Source organism: Cryptomeria japonica, chromosome 4 (assembly GCF_030272615.1).
Source record: "Cryptomeria japonica chromosome 4, Sugi_1.0, whole genome shotgun sequence".
Lineage (NCBI taxonomy): Eukaryota > Viridiplantae > Streptophyta > Pinopsida > Cupressales > Cupressaceae > Cryptomeria > Cryptomeria japonica.
Genome location: NC_081408.1, coordinates 243,494,846 through 243,515,760, shown reverse-complemented (window position 1 = coordinate 243,515,760; position 20,915 = coordinate 243,494,846). Strand labels below are relative to the sequence as shown.

At 36.7% G+C, this 20,915-nt stretch overlaps 1 protein-coding gene across 2 annotated transcripts in view; it reads left to right on the top strand.

The window, feature by feature from the left end:
- Positions 1-20,915, top strand: part of LOC131065518 (uncharacterized) — a 91,560-nt gene that overhangs the window by 19,533 nt on the left and 51,112 nt on the right. For both annotated transcript variants that reach the window (XM_058000029.2, XM_058000028.2), the window contains one exon: positions 5,827-5,964. In XM_058000029.2, coding sequence (XP_057856012.2) covers positions 5,940-5,964 — 25 coding nt within the window. In that variant the 5' untranslated portion in view covers positions 5,827-5,939. The remainder of the gene's footprint in view (positions 1-5,826; positions 5,965-20,915) is intronic.

Here is a 20,915-nt window from a genome sequence, read left to right as displayed (position 1 = left end):
CTTAATGACATTGAGTATCACTTGGTGTAGAGTGTGTTATCAAGAACATGATGCAAATTGAGGATCCGAGCCTAAGTTTCTTGTGAGTTGTATTCATACCCTAGTATGAGTGATAAGAGGAAGTTTGAGGCATATGTGGTACATCAGAGAGGGTTGAGGCATAATAGAACATGCAAAATTGAATGTAGTCACACATTTATATAACACCGTCAGTCATAACACATTAAATAACCATTATGTCATTATGTGTTGTGCAACAATCTTGTATTCCATATATGTCTCAAATACAATCTTCACTTATACATCAATCATTTTTATATTCCTTATATGATTTTTCCTTATTCTATATTCTCTTCTCTATATTGGATATCTTACATCTTATATCTTATTATATGTTATATTCTACTTCTCTTATTCTAGTTATACTGATATCTAGGTATGTTTATACAAAGGAGTGCGTCTCTTGTGCTTAATATGCCTTTTGGATGTGTTGGCAGTCAATTGAGTGTGCCTCATTTCATTTATTTTATTTTGTTCTTTGAAGTCGACTCTTGCCAACATCATCCCTTCATTGGAAACCTCTGTTATTGGGTATGGGGGTCAGAGGCCGGGTGGAGGTGCAGGTGTGGCCCTAGTCTGGGTCTTGTACGGGTGCGGGACTGGGTTCACAGTGGGTTTGGCAGCGTTAAGAAAAATGTTTCTGCAGGTTCCAAATCATGCACTATGCCTCCCAAACTCATGCAGCATCTGTTCTGCACTCCTGCGATAAACATTATTTTATTGCTTGTTATCAAAATCATGTATGCTTTCTAACACTCATGTATTAAATCAATCATCTATGCTTTAATATATTTCATAAAAGTATATGCTTTATATTATGACAAAATCATGTATATGCTTTAATAAAATTATATATTTTTTAAAATCGTGTATGCTTTAATATATTTAATAAAACGATATATTGATACATAATATTATATATTTAAAATATTATAATAACTTTATTAATGTTTATATTTAATATTTTAAATATATATTATGACATATAGCTTTTTAAAATATATATAATAATATATATATGTATGGATGTATCTGTACCCAAAGAATTTTTTTTTGCCGTACCTGTGCACCCAAATCTGGATTCGTATCCATACTTGTACCTGAATTGGCAACTTAGTTGAAAACGTGCCTTGCCTTCAAGACATATCGGTCTTGTTCTGTATGAAAATTCCAATAACTCAAAATTTCTATCACAAACTTCAAAATTGTACTCTTTGTTTTTGTTTATGGTAAAATATGTTTGTATATACCCTTAATCTGTGTAAATTTATTTTCCCATTGTTGTGTAGTTTGTTGTGTAAAGATTTAAGGAGAGACTTAACCTAGTCTCAACCTCTTGCTCAACCTTAAGGTCCGTTGCCTAAAATATTTGTGCATCCTAGCTAGGGCTTCTTGCAAGGTGTAATGTCCCCATTTGGGATTCACCTTGATTTAGTCCTGAAACAGCAATTCTAACTCAAAGTGAGAATAGTAATACATTAATAAATATAATCTTATCAAACTGTATATATTTTATTATAATTTTTAACTCAAAATCTTAAGAATAGTATGAAAGATAGAACTTATCTTGCTTTATTGTAATAACCATAATAACCTCTTTCCAAGGTCTAACGTTCCTTATATGTCTTTATGCAAAGTATATAATGATATCACTTATAGTGATGTCTGTCCCTGTTATGAAGGCCTATGATTGCAATAATGATTAACGACGTTATCTCTGATATCGTCAATCTGCATCTGCCATACTGTCGTTGTCTCCAATATACCTAGATGGTTTCGATTTGATGTTATGATATAATAGCTACTAGAAAGCAACTTCGATACCGATCCTGCTTCACTCTTCCGCCAATTATTCACAGTCAAACATTAATACTTCACACCGATATTAATAGCCATTAACCACAAGCGCACAGGTTAATGAAATAATTGCTGCCACTAACGCTAGGAATCCATATTATATTCTTTATGACTGTTCCTCCCTATCTTTTCTACCTGATCATAGAATCCCCTTTATATCTATTTCTTTGGCTTGAAATGGTATGTTTCTTCAAAAGACACGCCTGTTGATATAATCTGGTTTTATCTCTTGGATAATTGTCTTAATAAAAATACCACCTTTAATCACATAGAGAACCAACCAAGTGAATTTAATTTAATAATGAATTCTTTGTAAATGTTAATGACTACTTTAGCATATTCATCAATTAACTGTATTTTATCGTTTGTCATCAAGTCTCATTTATCATTGAATATCATGCGATTTCTATTATGGCTGGGTAATGCATTTTAGTATTGAATGGTTGCTTCTAGTTGGCTCCTGATGTTTTTATGACCTGTCAAATTCAATATCTCCTATTAACCATGTCTGATATTCCTTTTATATCCACCCTTTACTTGCTGCACAACCTTGAAGTCGGAGGCATATGTTTCATAATCATTATATTGTGAGTTTATATTTTGATTGCTGCGTTATCTATAGTTGGTCATGGTACATCTATTGATGTTTGCAAGCTTTGCATATGATCCCAAGATCTTGTATTACGTATAAAGATAATACAAGAACCTTTCTCAATTCAACAGTTTGTAGTCAAACTATCTTCTGATGATTAATTATTACTCTTATTTGTCATGGTCGCTTCTTAATCCCAGTAGTCAGTCTTTATCATTTTATGCTGTTACCTCCCAAGCACGGCTGGCAAGGCAGATGGTCATGGAGGTGGTGTGATCACCCTCAGTCGATTAAATAAAGCAATCAACATTCATGATCTGGATGTTAACTATTATATCAATGCTCGTGAAGCCTTTTGATGGAAGATCAACTTCTTACACCTTGGATGCTTGCAAGTCTTTATGCCTTCATGGGTAGCTAAACTATTCATTCCTTACTTGTCTTTACCTTAGTAATCCATTGAAATATGGCGATTTTCCCAATGTTCTTTACAATTATAAATATACAACCTAATATTGGTACTATGTACACTTATTGCTTCTTCACTACTTAAAAATTGTTATCAAGGCTGCCACCCTTGATCACACAACTGTTCATTATCTTTTTGGTTCAAAGATGGGGACATGACACAAGGTTAAATTCAAGGTGATTGATGCCACCTCTCTTACACAAGCCACAATAGTTTCATGCCATTGTTCCTGGCTTTGTACTTGCTGTGCCATGTTTCCAAGCAAAGTCTCTAGGCTTGCCATTACTTATGAAAGCGAAAAAAACCAAAATAGACAAATAGTTACATACCTTTCATATATTGCTGATAAATTTCCTAAAATCTTTCAATGATCACCTGGAATTGCATGATTTTATCTGCAAACAAATGCAATCTGCTCAATGTGTTTGTTAGGTTGAAAACTTGAAGGAAACATTGCAGCATTTTCATGAAGGGACTGAAATGTTTTTCTCCCTGGTGAGTTATCCATGGATTCGTGAGTGTCTGTAATTTTTAGGTGAATTTTCAGGTGATTAGTTGCCAATAACTTGCTGGCTAGTAACTTGCCAGCCCCATTTGCCTGGTGAGTACTTGTGAGCTGGTGAGTTGCTTGCTCAGTTTGGAATCCATGATCCCTACAATAGCTCCCTTGTTGCTATAAGTGTTTACTAAAAGAAAGAGGTATGTGTCTTCAAGTCTATTGGCTCTTAGTTTGTTTGTTGATTACATTTTTGAAATGCACATTAGAAGTTGTTCTGTTTGTGAACATCCTAATCACTGTGCTCCCTCTATACAGTTGTAACTGCCAGGATATCTTTGTAAAATTTCATTACTTTTTCTTAGTTTTGTATCTCTTAGGTGGGATTGATCCCACTTTTTAGTAAAAGATGTCTTCTTGAAGAGAAAAAATCAAAATGAGTTTATCTGTTAGAAAATCTGTCAAACTGACACATAGAGCTTTCGTGCATGCATAATTTCCCAAATTTTTAGAAGTTTCTTAAGTATATTTTGTAATTGTAATAAAATATTATTTTTGACTCAGAAGTGGGACACGCTATTCTACAAAGAAGTATGGCTGAAATAACAAACAATATTTACTTGGCCTATTCTTTGTTTTGAGCAGAGTTGCATGCTTTGATCGTTTTACAAATTTTTAAATAAAAGTGACTATGAAGCAGACAAAATCTGAAATTGAGTTGCTAGTTAGGTAGGGAATGATTCATAGTGGTAAAAATCAGCATTAACTTGCGATAAATCAGAAATGGTCACTGAAACTGTTTTTTGCAACTGAAAAATTGTGAGATAATAGAAAAACCCGCCCAAAATGTTTTTATCTCAGATTTTTGCCAATGTTTTCCAATTTTTACCTTTTAAATTGTGAAAAAGTCATGATTAAACTGCAATTTGTGATAAAATTGGAAAAAATATGGTTTCTGGGTTAATTGATCTCTGCAGTGACTATTCTGATTTCTCCCTAACCTTAACCCTAATGTCAACTGGATTTTCTCTCAGTTAAATCCTTGTTTTTTGTGAAAACCTTTATCTTTTGGTTTGTTGATTTATTGTAAAGAAAGATTTTTGCTTCTAGAGAATGATTAATGTTTCTCCGTACATAAGTGTATTTGTTCATTTTTTTCGATATTGTTTGACCATAGTAGCATTACACTCTAAAAACTCACAATTAACCGTGAGTAATCACCGGCTCCCATTTGTGGTGTCACTTCCCAAGTTGTTCAAAAAGTGGTTTTGAATTTATTATTTTTTAATGTATACTTTTCCTTTTTTTTGCCCATTGCAGACCTTAGACGAAGGAAAATAAAAGCATAGGAATACTGGAAATTTTACATCATTCTAACTTTGCAAGTTCAACTTTAAATCTATGAATTTTTGAGTAAAATTTTTTAACACTAATGAGGGTTTTCTTGTAATCATATTCTAATGAGGATTAGTATAAAACATTGGGTTGCCCCTGAAATAATGGGCTGTGTTTGATGATGCAAGTATTTGCCTGCTATTTTAGGACTAACCATATCATAAACGGTAAACCCCTTTTAGGTAAAAGAAAATCCTACTTGTTCCTTTATAATTGGATTTATTTTAATGTATTATGGTTATTTCTAATCTCTATGCACTATATTTGACATGAAATAACAAATTCAAAGTTTTTTGATTTTCCATTTTATGAGTATTATATTTGTCTTTTAGTTATTCAAGTTTTTGCAGAGTTTTTCCCATTCTAAACCTGGATAGTTGAATCCCTTGTACACTTTTGCCATGCCATTTCAATGTTGTGTAAATGGAATGCTAATATGATTGAACCTTATTGTAAGAGCTCATTTTTTGGACTACGTTTGCTAGAATTTATATTTTCAACAATGAGTTGATTACTATATTTAGGTAGAAGATTTAGTAGTGTTTTTAGAATTTATATTTTCAGCAATGAGTTGATTACTATATTTGGATAGAAGATTTAGTAGTGTTTTTTGTTTGTTAACATTTATGTTGATAAGTTTCGCTATGATAATAGTTCTTGATTTTCTTAAGTGATGGTTGCTCATATTGCTCATTTGGTATGCTAATTCAATTAGACTAGAAAATTAGGAACATTTAAAGCTATGAATAGTTGTGATCTTATACTAAATCTGAAATATAACCAATGAGACTGGCCTACAATTTGAGATCCTAGTCTAACTTTGTCAAGAATGTTGCTTGGTAGAACATGATTTGGGGCCAATTATATTATGTATTGATGGCTGCTTTTTTGTTTTCCGACAGCTTTTTGATTATGTTCTTACTGTGTAGCTTTACTAAGTTGTGTATATGGATGAAGTTGTAGGAAGCTACCAGAATTTGACAAAGACAAATCTTACAAATCTTCGGTCTTCCCAATACAGTAATGTATCAAGATTCCGGTCCCAGTTATATTCAAAACTGCAAGACTCAATGCAATATCTTGGTCATTCCCCTGGTAAGAATTTGTGGTATTCGCATTATATCTATGTGTAACAAGCTTTAATTAAATTCATTGCATCTCTCTCACACCGCTGGTAAGATTTTATAGCATTAGTACCATATTTTTGTTTAACGAGATACAATGCATGTGCACAAGTACAACTTTTCATAAAATGAGTGAATGGATTTTTTAAATATTCTTTTGTTTGGGGAAGCAACATGCCTAAAACGGTAATGATCTTCATAAACTCTGTTAAATAAATCCCCCTTTGGAGTACTATGGAATTGAGCCTTGATCAATAATTATGTAAGAGAAATTCTTGTGATGAGTGACCATCTTAGGAGTACATGAAAGGAAGATTTGAATATTAGTTAATGCTACAGTCAAAAGATGGAAATGACCGGCCATTATATATCACTTATGTCTTTAGGAGTTCAAACATTACCTAGTACATGCCAGGGAGTGAATTGTTTTGACTAATTGTCATTTTATTTTTCAATGAGAAAGGAAATTTTATTGGTGTAAAGGTTGGCAGAAAGTAATTTTTAATCCCTAAAATCCCCCCACATTGTGGGGGGAAGTTGAGATTATTCATAATAAGAATATATATGGTGTCTGTTGTACATTTTGTCATTGATGTCAAATGATATTAGTCAAGTGATATTGGATTGATTTGAGGTGTTATTCAAGTTGATGATTATTCATTAGATCTTCTTAATCTTTGCTCGAGCTGCTTGAGCTCCTTGTCTTCCTGCTTGAGGTGCTTGGTTGGTTGCTTTAGCTACTTGGTTGCCTCGTTCAGCTGCTTGCTTGGTTGCTTCAGCTGGTTGGGTGTGTGCTTCAGCTACTTGCCTGTCTACTTCAGCTGGTTGGGTGTGTGGCTAAGCTGGTTGTGTGCTTACTTGTCTTCTTGTCAGCCACTTGGTTAGATTTTATGCCACATCATTGATTGTTTACTCTAAAGGGTCGATTTCTTTGAGATTTAAAAGTGGCGACTCTTTTAAAGATTCCTTTGTAACATTTTTTAGAAGAATAAAGTGTGTTAACTTTTTGGGCATGACTATGCGGTGAAATTAAATTGATTTTTTTTTCTAAAAGAATTGACCAGCTGATAAGGACCATTCTAATATGTCAGATAACTTACTTTTTTGGATGATAAGGTCTAAGAACAGAAACATGAAAAACATCGTGGATGCAGGATAGGCTCGGTGGCAAGGCAAGACGGTAGGCAACATGTCCTATCCTCTCAAGGATCTCAAAAGGGCCAACAAAATAAGGCGCCAACTTAGAACCCTTTCCATAACGGATCGGACTCTTTCGCAGACACACTCTCAAGAATACACGGTCGCCAATAGAAAACTGACGATCCACTCTGTGAGCATTGGCATACTTCTTCTGCCTATCCTGTGCAGCTACCAAATGCCCACGAATCTGCTCAACTTGCTGCTGCATCTCTCGAAGCATATCCGGTCCTATACACACCCCGTCCTCTAACCGATCCCAACTCAAAGGAGTACGGCAAGGGCGACCATACAATGCCTGGAAAGGAGACATACCTATGGAGCTATGATATCCATTGTTATAAGCAAACTCCACAAGATATAGATACTCCTCCCAGTGCGACTGCTGGTCCAATGTGCCCATTTTTTAGCTACTTTAGATTTTGCCATGATATTTATATCGTCAGCCAAATTGATCCAAAGTTTCAATTGCTCGGATTTTGATTAAACAACAATCGATCTTAAGGTTTTGGGACATTGCGAACACGATGGCGACCTTCATTTGAGTCCTATGTGCATAGAAAAATCACTCAAGGTTGGATCCAATAAGCTTGTGAACGATAACTCAGCATATCTAAAGCTTTGATACCATGTAGGAGTTGATACAACCACAAGAGCCAAGATATATCTGTCACACAAAAGAGATCAAGCAAAGATAAATGCTTCATAACAACTTGAGAATTTTGTATCATTGCACACAAGAATATTGGAGATACAATTATAATGAATGATTGAAACCTTATAAAAGGATGAATGAAACCCTAGTTGCAAAACCCTTATGCTAGACTAAATTAGCTAGTGCCATGTGTCACAGTCATAATGAATGAGACAATTTAAGCTATTATTAGCCTAATTTAATAAAAGGAAAAGGCACCTAAGTTCAGCTTAAGTGAAACAGTAATTGAAGGACTTAATTAATAAATAATTAAATAAATGTCCTATTTACTCCAACATATTATAGTGCTATAAGAGAAGTGTATCCAGCCATCTTGAAGGGTTCAAAATGATACAACAATGACATGTCAGGGTTAGAGCAACCACCTTTTACACATCAATGCAACATCCATAGAAACAGATCAAATCCTAACTTGGTAGAAGAAGAACATGGAGCAATAGAAGGACAAAGAACAATAAATATGGGTGATATGGATCCAAATGGAGAACATTACTTGAACATGATAGATACCCTTCTTAGAAGGCAATGGGCTGTAGCGCATAGTGCACCATTAACAAATCAGCATCTTGGACAAATGGTTGAATTGATGGCACGCCAAATGGGGGTTAACACCAATAATAACAACAATGTGGGTGCAAATAATGGAGGAAGCAATGGACATTGTGGTGGAAACAATGGCAACAATGGTCAAGAGGATAACTTTGTAAATAACAAAAATGCAAATTACTGGGCTGGGACAGTTAATTCTAGACCCCTTGTGCTAGTTTTTCCATAGGGCTGAACCATAGGTTGAAGATGAACCCTTGGTTATAGATTTGCAGAATCAGTTTATGCAAGATTGGATAGATGGACGTCCTAATTGCCAGGCTGCTATATCACTTAGACTATATTGACCTCAGAATGAAGCACCCTGTGTTGGTGGAAGAATACATAACCATGATTTGCAAAAAAAGGTTGGGAAACTAACCTTTCCTTACTAAGATGGATTGATAAAGACTTCAATTAGAGCTTGGGTGCGGAAGGTTGACACATATTTCGCTCAATCACATGCCTAAGGACAAATCAATCAAATATGCAGCTATACACTTAGATGAGATTGCTCATGAGTGGTGGCGTCATGGGATGATCACCATGGTGTTGAATTGGTGGTTAGCACCTCCTTGGGAACTCGTGACATGGCTTAATCGCCTCTCGTGGGTTGGGTTAAATCTGGCGTTTGTATTGGGTGTTGATAGTTCGAGCTTTTGGCGTAATGGCAAATGATTCCAACAATTGGTATCAGAGGCTTGGGTTACGGGTTCGAGTCTCCCTTCAGTGGGTGCTGAGGGGGAGATTGTTGATTTGGTGGTCAGGACCTCCTTGGGGACTTGTGACATGGCTTAACTGCCTCTCGTGGGTTGGGTTAAAATTGGTGTTTGGATCGGGTGTTGATAGTTCGAGCTTTTGGCACAACGACAAATGTTTCCAACACATGGATCATGATCAGATCACTTCTTATGTTGAGTTTGCTGAAAGGCTCATAGATAGATATAATAAGGACCCAGAGTTACACTTCAAGGAGTTGGCTTAGCTGAAATAATGGGGTTCTGTAGAGGCACACGTTGCTGATTTTCAGAGGCCTTCCGTGTTGATCACAAATATTTCAAGAGGAGGCTCATTGTTCTTTTCATGGATGGTCTTTCAAATCCTTTATGAGGTTGGATTAAGGCACTCAATCCACCTATATTGCACTCAATCCATCAAGAAGGCTATAGTCATGGAGACTTTTACTTGTAGAAGTTTTAGTCCAAGTGATTCCTACATAAGAAGGATAAGGATAAGAAACTTTTTCATAAGGAATCAAATCAGTCACGAAATGAGTCTAATAGGTTGGACAACAAGTAGTTTAATGCTCTTTGGAGGAAGAAATCGTTCTTTCATTGCAAGGAGCCTTGGGACTTGTTGGTGTGTGTTTTATCATTCACCAAACTCAATAAAATTTCCAAAGACACTCTATCCTCTCTTGAACAAAATCACTGCGTATGCTAAGATTGCAAGAAGATCATATGGTGATTCCAAGGTTTCTTTTGTTAGGTCTTGACGTGTGGATAAGCTCAATGGGCGTTGTGATATGCTGGTAATACACAAAAGGACTTACGCTTGGATTGTTCAAGTGGCAGTTCAAATGGAAATTCATGCGGCAACACCATGCTGCACCATATCAACTACCCAGAATTGTGAACAATTTGTTGTTATCAGCCCTCCTTTTAGCACCAATTCTTGTTGGTGTGTGTTTTATCATTCATCAAACTTAGAATAAAATGTCCAAAGACACTCAATCCTCTCTTGAACAAAATCTTCGCGTATGCTAAGATTGCGAGAAGATCATATGGTGATTTCAAGGTTTCTTTTGTCACGTCTTGACGTGTGGATAAGCTCAGTGGGTGTTGTGATATGCTGGTAATACACCAAGGGACTTACGCTTGGATTGTTCACAATCTTAGGACTTAGACAAATTTAACAATTGATGCTCTTCTCTTTTTTTTTTTTAGATTTTCGGATTTAGATTTTCACAAAAAAAGTAAAAGGATAAGGGTTTAGAAGGTCTATTCTACTTCTAAGAATTCAAAAGACGGTATTGACTAGGTGAACTCGGTAACCACGTTTTGCTTCGCCATGCTTAGGACAACTACACAAAGCGGATGCAATCTTCAAGGGTTGTGCTTATGATCGGAATTTAAGCACACACAAAGGAAAACTCAGACTAACTTTACACAATGAACAAAAATCATTTGTTCATCAAAAGTATGAGCGGAGATACACCACAAATCAATACTTATCAAATCTTGCATTCAATCTAACATACATGAAATAAAATCTAATCTATTGTGTTGAACAAATTGAAAACCTTGCTAATCATTTAGATAATAGAGATTACAAAGCCTAGAAGCACACAAGCAATATATTATCCAAAAAGTGACCTCTCGCAAAAATATTTAAAAAACCTCACTCTCTCCAAACGAGAGGAGGAAACCTTATATAGGCACACAAAAGTTTTGAACGGTGAAGATTAAACAGTGATCAAGGGCTCAAATTGAAAGATCAAAACCGTAATTAGGGTTTCCCAAAACTCAACTAGTTCAAACAAAAGACATCAAGACAAGTGGCACAATTGCCATCTTCACTGAAGTGGGCATCCAGTTTCCTTTTTGGAAGCTGCAAATTCAATGTATTTGGACGCGAGCAGCTGAACCTCCTCCATGGTGACATGTGGCAAACTGCTAATCTGGTAATCAGTCATGTCCACGTCATCAGTACATGTGGTGAGAGTGTTCTCCCAGTTAGCTGCCTGTGCTAGGAAGTTCTCATCAATGAGCAAGAAACTCGAAATCATGGTGAGATCATCCTTGAGAATTGGCCCTGAAACTTTGAAGAAGTTCCCTTGAATCTTGGCCCTTAGATTCTCTGCACGTAAATGTTTTTCTCACACTTCATCTTGCTGCAATATCTTGGCTGCTACGAGGAAGACCTTGTCCTGAATACCTCTGATAGTCTTTTCTATCTCCAAACACTTAGCCTCTAATTTCTTTAGAGATTCCACTTTGGTTGTCAAAGCAAAGTACCAAGTGCTGAAGTCATATATGTCACCAGGTTGAATAACCTTTCCATCTACTAGATCCTACTGAGAAAGCCCTCTAATGGTCTTCAAGCATGGAATTATTTTGTTCTGTATATCTTCAATATCCTCCCAAGCTTTAGCTATGTCCTGGATTCCGCTCAATAAGGAAGAGGTGGAGTCATATGCTGAGACTAAGGTCTTAACAAGTATGTCAGCACACTCTGAGACATTAGAAGTCCATCCTTTGTCTTCTTTGAAACTGGCCTTCATGTCTTAATAATCTTTCATTCATTCTTGTGGAAGAGGTATGGGTGGAGTAACTGGTATCTCCTCCCAATCAATAGTGTTTGTTAGGTGTTGGACATATTTCTTCCATTGCTCATTCTTGGCCTCTAACGTCTTTCTCTTCTCGACTTCTTTGTTTAACCTCTCCTTCGTGGTATTGCAGGAATCATCAAATTCCTAGACCTCTTGGATCTTAGTGGTCTTACCCAGACTTATGGTAGTGACCTCATATTCCTCAAGAGTGATATCGTCTTGAGTTTTACCTGTTTTCGATACTGCTACTTGAACTGATCCGAATCCTACATTGTTTCTTTGAATCAAAGAAAACTTCTTGGCTCGCTTGGGTGGTCTCATTTCACTTGGTTTATTCAATTCAACCAAGAGTGCTGCTATGTTATCTACCTGGTGAACTTTCTCAAGAACCTTAGCTTTGATCCTCTCCTTCAACCAATCAGGGATGGTTGACTGTTCCATACCACTTTCATGAAAATTATCTTCAATTCCATTAGGCGTAGAGATTATGCCATCTAGGAATTCTGTCTCCGGTTCAGGGTTCACAACTTCTACAACCTTAGTGAAAATGGTCTCTTGAATTGGGTTCCTGAATTAGTTTCTGAACTAGTTTCTCAATTATGGGAGAAGGAATCCTCATCTCGTTGCCTCCCATTTCACTATCTAACTCTTGCTGATCAATCAAAATTCTAACTGGAGCAGTGCATGAAGCGCTTGCAGTTGAATGACTTTCATTTGACTTCTGGCATCTACTCACATCTACCTCTGCAATAATCTTCTTTCCCTTTGCCCTTATTGTGTTCTTAGTGGGCTCCTTCCTCTTCCTTGATCCAACACTTTCTGGATTCCCTGGACTGTTGGATGTCACACAGTGATTCGAAGACATGGACTCATCAGTCCGCATGAGATCATAGGTGAAAGCAATGTTCCTTGCTTTGAGCTTCTTTGTTTTCTGAGCTGCCCACCATTTGGAGTATTTGATCACACGCCTCATTAGATCTCCCAGGTTAGATCTTTCAAAATCTGTCCAATCAACTAGAGCAAGGGGCTCGTTTCTCAAATTAACAAAATGTGGTTGCTCGAATTCATGATCTTTAATTTGGTCAATCACTCGGAATACCTCGAATTCCTTGATCAAGCTCAATGGGATTCTAGACCAGAATCTCTTATCTTATCTCAAAGTTATCAGCGGCGTTGGCCCAATAGTCCTTGAGGTCCAACCTGTGGTCAAACTTCTCTCCATTAACCTGTCCCATCCGATGAAAAGGATCGAAATGATTCCTTGCTTGATATTGGAAGAATGGGTATCATTGAATCTCCTTGTCGGCATGTGTGGCAGCTTGGGTTGATGAACAGGTCTCCAACCCTTTTCCGATACCGAGAGGAAAAGATGCTCCTGTCTTTTGTTTTTCTCTTTGCACAATCATAAAGTTTTTCAACTGTCTTACTACCTCAAGTAGTACCATTTTGTTTGTAGGAAACATGAGCAATTTGTATGGGGGTCAAGAGAATCCTTGGATCCTCAAGTAGGTGAACCTGGGATATTGCATATACCAATGCCCAAACCTGCTGATCAAATCTTTTGACTCTTGAGATAGTGGTTGATGAAGAGCTCCCTGAAGAGTTCTCCTGATATGCATAAGGAATGCATCATTGACCCTTTTTAAATGAAACTTCTCCTCCAGGTGCAATTGTGGATAACAATCATAGATAGCGAACTGGTTCTCTTTATTTCCGACAATTCCTCTACACACAAGGACTCTATATCTGTATGTTCTGGCTAAGGAGTAGATCAAATAGGAACTCATAAAACGTTCCATTCTTCTCCAAGTTTCTCAACTGATCATCTAAATTGTCACTTATGATCTTTGCCCAATTTATCATCTTTACACCAGCAGTCAGCTCATGGATAAAATAGTACATCCATGGATCGAAACGAGCACCTTGTTGGCTGCCCATAACTCTGTTTAATAAGATAATGAGGTCTCCATAGTCCTCTTTGAAATAAGGCCTGAGAAGGGTCTTAGGCATCTTTGGAACACTTTTTCTAGGCTTCTCCAACCATGAATGGTTGATGTTAGCCTCATACTCCTCCATATTATCCTTGCATAGTTGGGTTGCTTCATCCTTGGTCATGTATACCGTGTTGTGGTATTTAGGAATACGGAAGGCCTCTCTGATTGCTACTTCACCGATATTTGCAAGCACTCTGCTATCAGGAGCAACTATTTCTCTATTCTCTGGGTTATAATGTTCGAAGCATTCTGTAATCAATTTAGTACTTTGAACTGCTGGAAGGAAAACAGCAGCCTGCACTATCCCATTTCGCATGTCCAATTGGAGTGGGTAACTGTGTGTCTTTGCCTTGCATGCTCTTTTTGAACTCTCGAAGATTGATGTGCCCAAGGTTGGTATCTCCAACTTGCTTCCATTTGGAGTTCATCTTCGATTCCGGAGGGGAATCCTTATCAACCTTGAACTTCATCTGAACTTTGCGTGATGGTCCAACTCCCAAGGTCATCCAAATCTGCAAGGATTAAACAAAATTAAGTTAGAATCTGTATTTTAAGTTAGGATTTGGAGTTTAGCAGCTAAGTGTATTCTGATTTTTACTCTTTTTTTTTTTAACACTTAGCATTTAAAAGGGGTTTCAATGCTTAGATATTCTTAAAAACCTCAGAAAAACCCTTGAATATAACCAAACTTGGGAACTTGCATGTCTGATTTTAATAAAAAATTAGAACTGAGAATAAAAACAAAGTTTAAGAAATTTGATTAAGTGTGCACTAACATTGGTTCATGGGGCAGAAAATAAGAAAGAATAGAAGGAGAATGCATTATATTGATTCTTTCTTTCGAAAAAAAATTTGAAAAATCAGGTTAGGAAACCTGATAATCTGCCCATAACCAAATTTCAGCTTCAAAAATAATAAGAAAGAAGGGAGAAATTCTGTTCGTGATGAAAAAATCTGAGGTTGATCTTCAAGATGTTGTGAAATTGCTCTTCAAAACAGTCAAAACCCTTCTCTAGCATAAACCTTCGAAATCTCGCTGGAAGCCTTCAAACCTGCACAAAACTTCCCCAAAACCTTCTCCACTTGCTCTCTAAAGTTCGAATTTCTTATGAAAGAATGAATTGGTATTTGTAATAAAACCTCATGAAGTTCGAATTTCTTAAATAGAAACACAAAAATCTTCTTTGATTTGCTTCTAAATGTCCTCCTTTAGTCTTTCAATTTACAAAGGAAAGTTTCTAATTTGAGTTTCAGTTGAGTTGGAATCCTCTTAGTAAGTTCGAATGGTGAGTTTTAGTCGAAAAGAATGTTTCTAATTTGATTTTCAGTCTATGAATTGAACTTAATCTTCAATCTTCAATTTTGAAAAACTTTCTAAAATTGCCTCTGGTTCGAACTTGGACAATATATCTTGTTGATCACCATGACAATATTCTCCAACTCCTAATTTAGCAAGTTTCTCATGAAGGCGGACTTGATGAATCTCATTCCTTTGCATCTAGGCAGACTTCATTGACTTTGTTTTCATTTGCAAGTGATGTAGGGCGGACTTGGTTGAAGTTGCACACCATCTCTCATGTTTTTAGGCAGACTTCATTGAAGTTATGTACCTCAACTTGTTGTGTTGGGCGGACTTCCTTAACATGTTGCACTTTGTTGATTAGTCCTAGGTGGACTTCCTTTATCTCATGCACTTGGACTTGTAGGAGGGTGGACTTGGTTGATTCCATGCTCCTCATGTTTGCTGCTTCTTTCACCTCTTGGGCGGACTTAGACATACTTGTGCACTACATATCCTCTCCCTAGGGCGGACTTAGTTGACTTCATTCCCTCTTCATGCCATCTTCAAGGCGGACTTAGACATGCTTTTGCTCTCTTTTTTCTTGCACTTCACAAGGCAGACTTGAGGGGAGTTGAGAACCTTTCTAACATGGCGGACTTGATGAAACATATGCACCTTCTCCATGGGCGGGGTTCCTTGCTTCCTTGACCAAGTCAGGGCGAACTTGGAGAGATCTCTTCCCCTTGCATACATCATGAGGGCGGACTTGATCAAACTCATGACCCTATGAACCTTTTTGCTGGGCGGACTTGAAGAGACCTGATCTCCATGAGAACTAAATTCAAAATCCTCACAACTTATGCATTTCAACTCGGATCTTGTTGAAATTTGAAATTCATACACCATTTATCCTCTAAATTCCTCTAGATCCCTAAAATCTAGGAACTTAGCTTTTTCGGACAAAACTTGAATTTTGGGTAGAGTTCTTGATCATTTTCAATGTAACTCAGAGCCAAAAGTGCAAACCCTAGACCCCCTTTCCAAAAATAGAAAAAGCAAGCATGCCCAAAAAATAGGAAAAACTTTCTAAAAATAGCCATTTCGGGGATCGTGCTTAAAGTGCCAAAAACGTAACTTCCTAAAAAATAGGAAAAAACAAAAACAGAACTTTCCAAAAATAGAAAGCTGCCCAAATTTACCCAAATCAATTGCAATCTTCATTCTTCGGGCACCTTGATGGTGTCTAGACTCTGTTCTGACCATGGCTTGCACAAATTGACTTATGACTTTCAAAACCCAGACCATTCAAAATTGACAAAATTGGTGCCGAGAGGTCACAAGGCTCTAACAAAAACCCTGGAAAGCAAGAAACAAGGAGGGTCCCCATTCTCAATGGGGTGATGTGTGAAAAGGTCATAACAGGACCCATCTCACAAATGTGTTGTTAAGGCTAAGCAAAACAAATAGAGTACTTTTCAATAGAGGAATTAGTGTTAGAAAAATCAGAACAACAATCTGATTCAGAAAGTAGTGGAGAAGAAAGTTCATTAGAAGAAGAGCAACGAAGTGGTGGTACCATTGCCCAACTCTCTAACTTCCAAAAAGCAATGACATTCAAAGTTAAAGGTGTGCTATAGAGGCAGCAAATAATCTCTTCTTGATATAGGTGCCATTTATAATTTTATTGATCAGGGCTTTGTGACTAGGAGAGGCTTCCAGACTGAAGAACATGAGGTATTCAAGGTGATGGTGGTTGATGGGTACAAGCTCAATTGTACTCGTGAGATTTCCAATTGTGCATACAGTTAGGAGATTATGAGTTGAACAAGGAATTTAATGTGGTGAACACAAGAGATACAAATGTGGTTCTAGTTTTGCATTGGATGCAATCTCTTGTGGAGTTCACCTTCAATTTACAAAAGATGAAAATGAAGATTGAATCAAATGGGAGGAAGATAGTGTTCACAGGGCTATGAGATGGGGCTCCTAAAGTTGTATCCTTTAAGAGAATGGAGCATTTGATTAGACATGATTAGGTGGAGTGGGTAGCAGAGTGTCTCATTATGCCTACAGTTGCAGATCAGCCAAAGAACAATTATCATCCGAACATCCAAAAGTTGCTATCAAAGCATAGCAAGGTTTTTAGGAGTATTTCCACTTGGAGTGCAACTCGAGAGAGGGATAGATCATGTGATAGAATTGGAGGGTGCCAAACTAGTGATTACTGCACCTTGCAGGTATCTTGATAGGCATAACGATGAGATAGAAAAGGCTATTAAAGAGTTACTGGAGATGGGGCACATTAGACCTAGTAAGAGCCCTTTTGCTTTGGTAGTGGGTTTGGTAAAGAAGGATGGGACAAAGTGGATGTGCATTGACTACAAGGTTCTAAACAAAAAGACAATAAAAAATAGGCATCCCTTTCGTAGGATTGACAAGTTGATAGATGAGCTATGTGGTGCTTGATAATTTTTTGAAGATTGATTTGAGATTAGGCTACCATTAGATTAGGAAGGAGGAATAGAGAAGACAACTTTCAGATGCCACTTTGGACACTTTGAGTTTTTGGTGATGCCTTTCAAATTGACTAATACACCAACCAATTTATGGTCTTGCATGCAGTGATAACTTTAAGAAACCCCACCTCAAAGAAAGATATAAAATATTGGCGAATTTTTATTTATTTTGGATAAAAATAATAATTTTTATTGGTGAATCTTTCATTTTTTAAAAGAAAAATATTAATTTTATTAGCGAATTTTTTTACATCAAATTTTTTTGGTAGAAAATCTTGGCAAATCTTAGAAAATAACACAAGTATGCATTAATTACTATTGCAAATAATTTCATTTAAAAGACTAAATTCTTATAGAAAAGTAGATGCTTAAGGTGGAAATCATTAATGAGTTTAAAGGGTAAACACTACTTTATTTAGTTACTAGCATTAATTTAAATTAATCTAATAGCCCTCTTTGTATATCGTCAGATAAAATGTACTTAAAATTTGTAATACTTATGGGGCCCAAAATTATTTTTATACCATTGATTTCCATTGAGGCCAACAATTGAAAAGAAACTCAACTCCCATGAGCATTACAACTTGTAGGTACAATTTACCTCATGGAATGCAATGATGGTCATTAGATTATATTTTGAATCAGTGGTGGCAACTTAATATTGTTGGTAGAACCCTAAAGTAACTAATAATTATGATGTATTATTGGTGAATTAATTTAATTTTTTACAATAAATAATAAAATTTTGGCGAATCTGATCCAACCATGTATCAAATATTTTGGCGAATCTTTGAGTTAAAAAATTTAATAAAATAAATTCTCTGGCGATTTAAATAAGACTGAAATAAAATTTTGTAAAAATATGGCGATTTAGGTTACCTTAAAACTTGAACTATAAGCCAAATTTTGATTTCTGAATTTTAAAAAATAGCCAATTGGTGAATATTAGCCACTAAAAAAATCACTGCTTGCATGAATTAGGTATTCAGGAAACAATGAAGGAAGTTTGTGTTATATTTTTTGATGACATCTTGATTTTTAGTAAAACATGGTAGGAACATATTAGGCATTTTGAAGAGGTTTCGAGCATATTGGAGAGTGAGTCTTTGTATGCTAAGGAGTCCAAGTGTGATTTGGGGATGATAGAACTTTTCTACCTTGGTCATATCACTAGTTCAGAGAGGGTGAGAGTTGATCTTGAAAATATCAAGGCTATAGTTGAGTGGCTTACACCTATGAATCTCTCACTAGTTAAGTGATTCTTTGGTTTGTATGGTTTTTATAGGAGGTTTGTTCAGGTTTTTTCATAGATTGCAACTCTACTTACAAATTTGACAAAGAAAGGAGCTTTTGAGTGGTCTAATTTAGCACAAGAGTGTTTTGATCACTTCAAACAGGTGATGTCTACATGCCCAACATTGACAATTCCAGATTTCTCTAAACCTTTTGAGTTGGAGTGTGATGCCTCAAGAGAGGGGAATGGTGCTGTTTTAATGCAGGAGAAGCATCCCATAGCCTTTGAGATAGAAAGATGAGAGGTGTGAAGAAGAACTACTCCATATATGACAGGGAGATGTTGGCCATCATGCATGCTTTGGCCATGTTCAGACCATATCTAGTAAGCGTAGGTTCATTATCAAAACGGATCACAATAGCATCAAATATTTTATGAACTAGAAAGATCTTGAGAATAGTGTTGTGCATTTCGTACACACATCCCTGTCCTGGACAGGGGACCCCCGTTTTTTTTTGTGTGTAGTTTGCCTGCGTAAGGGAGGAGTCCAAAAACAAGCGCTTTGGTATGAAAGACTAAAGCAAGAAGTTCAGATTTCTTGGCAAATGAGAGAGGGCTCTATAGTTTAGAATCAAACCTTTTTTTTGTGGTCTTTCAATCCCCATCCCGACTGAAGCTGATTGCAATTTCAGTGCTTAGCAATCAAGGTCGTTTTCTGTGTGACATTGTGGCCTTCAGAAGCACGATAAAACCTAAACTCACTCTTTCAGGGTGTTTTCAAAATCCCCTTGCAAATGCCCTCCAATTGCCGATGAAACCCCAAGTCGTCCACAAAAATGTCGATGGAATCCCAAAATCGCACATTTCTCTTAAAATTGCCGAATTTCTTCCTCAAGCCCGAATTCTTCCAATCAAAGAGGCGAAGGAGGCTTGGCATTTTTACTGGTTTTGGGAGATATAAGAAAAGTTCACATTTTCTCTTACAAGCTTGAGTTTCCAAACAAAGAAGTTGCTTAAAAGCAAAATCGCAAATTTTGCCTAAGAAACCCGAATTTGGCATATAACATAGGCGTTTTAAAATTCTTGCATTTTGGCTTAAAAAGTTGAGTTTTTTGGCCTTAGGCGCCAAGAAAGGTGTTTGCATTTTCACCTTAAGGGCCAAGTTGAATTCTTACATGTTTAATCCAAAGGCCAAGTTAAAGCAAAATCGTGCAATTCCTTCCAAAAACCCGAATTTCTCCCTTAGTTCCCAAACAAGTGAAAGGATGGAATGAAGAATGGGGGAGGGGGTTGATTTATTGTCATTTTGCCTAAAAGAACCGAGTTTGACATTAAATGTTTAAAATGCTTGCATTTCTTCCTAAGAGGCCGATTTTTACCCTTTCATTGAATCGGCCAAGTAAAATAGAAAAGAGGGGATTCAAATTAATTTAAAAAGTGAATATTTTTAATTTTCCCCTCTTATTCGCCGAAACGAAGCCTGACATTGCCTTGAAAAAATTTAATATTTGTTAAAATCATTTATATTTTTCGAGGTGATTGATTCATGTTGAACTCGCTTGTGCAGAGTGATGCTGCTACAAGGGCTAAGGTGGCAACTTGAAGCACAAATTGAAGATAGGATCGCGATCGAGCCGGGTGATGAAGATGATGACACACAAACTACCACAGGGCGGTGTCAATGAAGAGCATGTTGTAGGGTAGAGGCAACCACAACGCGAAAGGACCAAAGAGATGATATTTCAAGTCTTTGGAGAGCAGTGGTATACAAAGAATGCTACAAATATATGCACACTCAGAAACCACTCAAATTGCACAATAGAGTATCAAAAACTCAGTTTGCTTGTAAAACTGAATTGTTTTAATGTAAAAAGCTACCTGTGGGCCTCGTCTAATCTATTTAAAGCAAGGGGGTACACAGGTCAGTTATTCCTCAACTACCTGATTGACAACTGGCAGTTGGGAGGACAAATGAAAATAACTAGGTATGGGTTAAAACTGCCAGGCTTCTAGAAGGCCAATCAGAGCAATTGGATCGATTCAATCCTGGCCATTAATTTGAAATGTA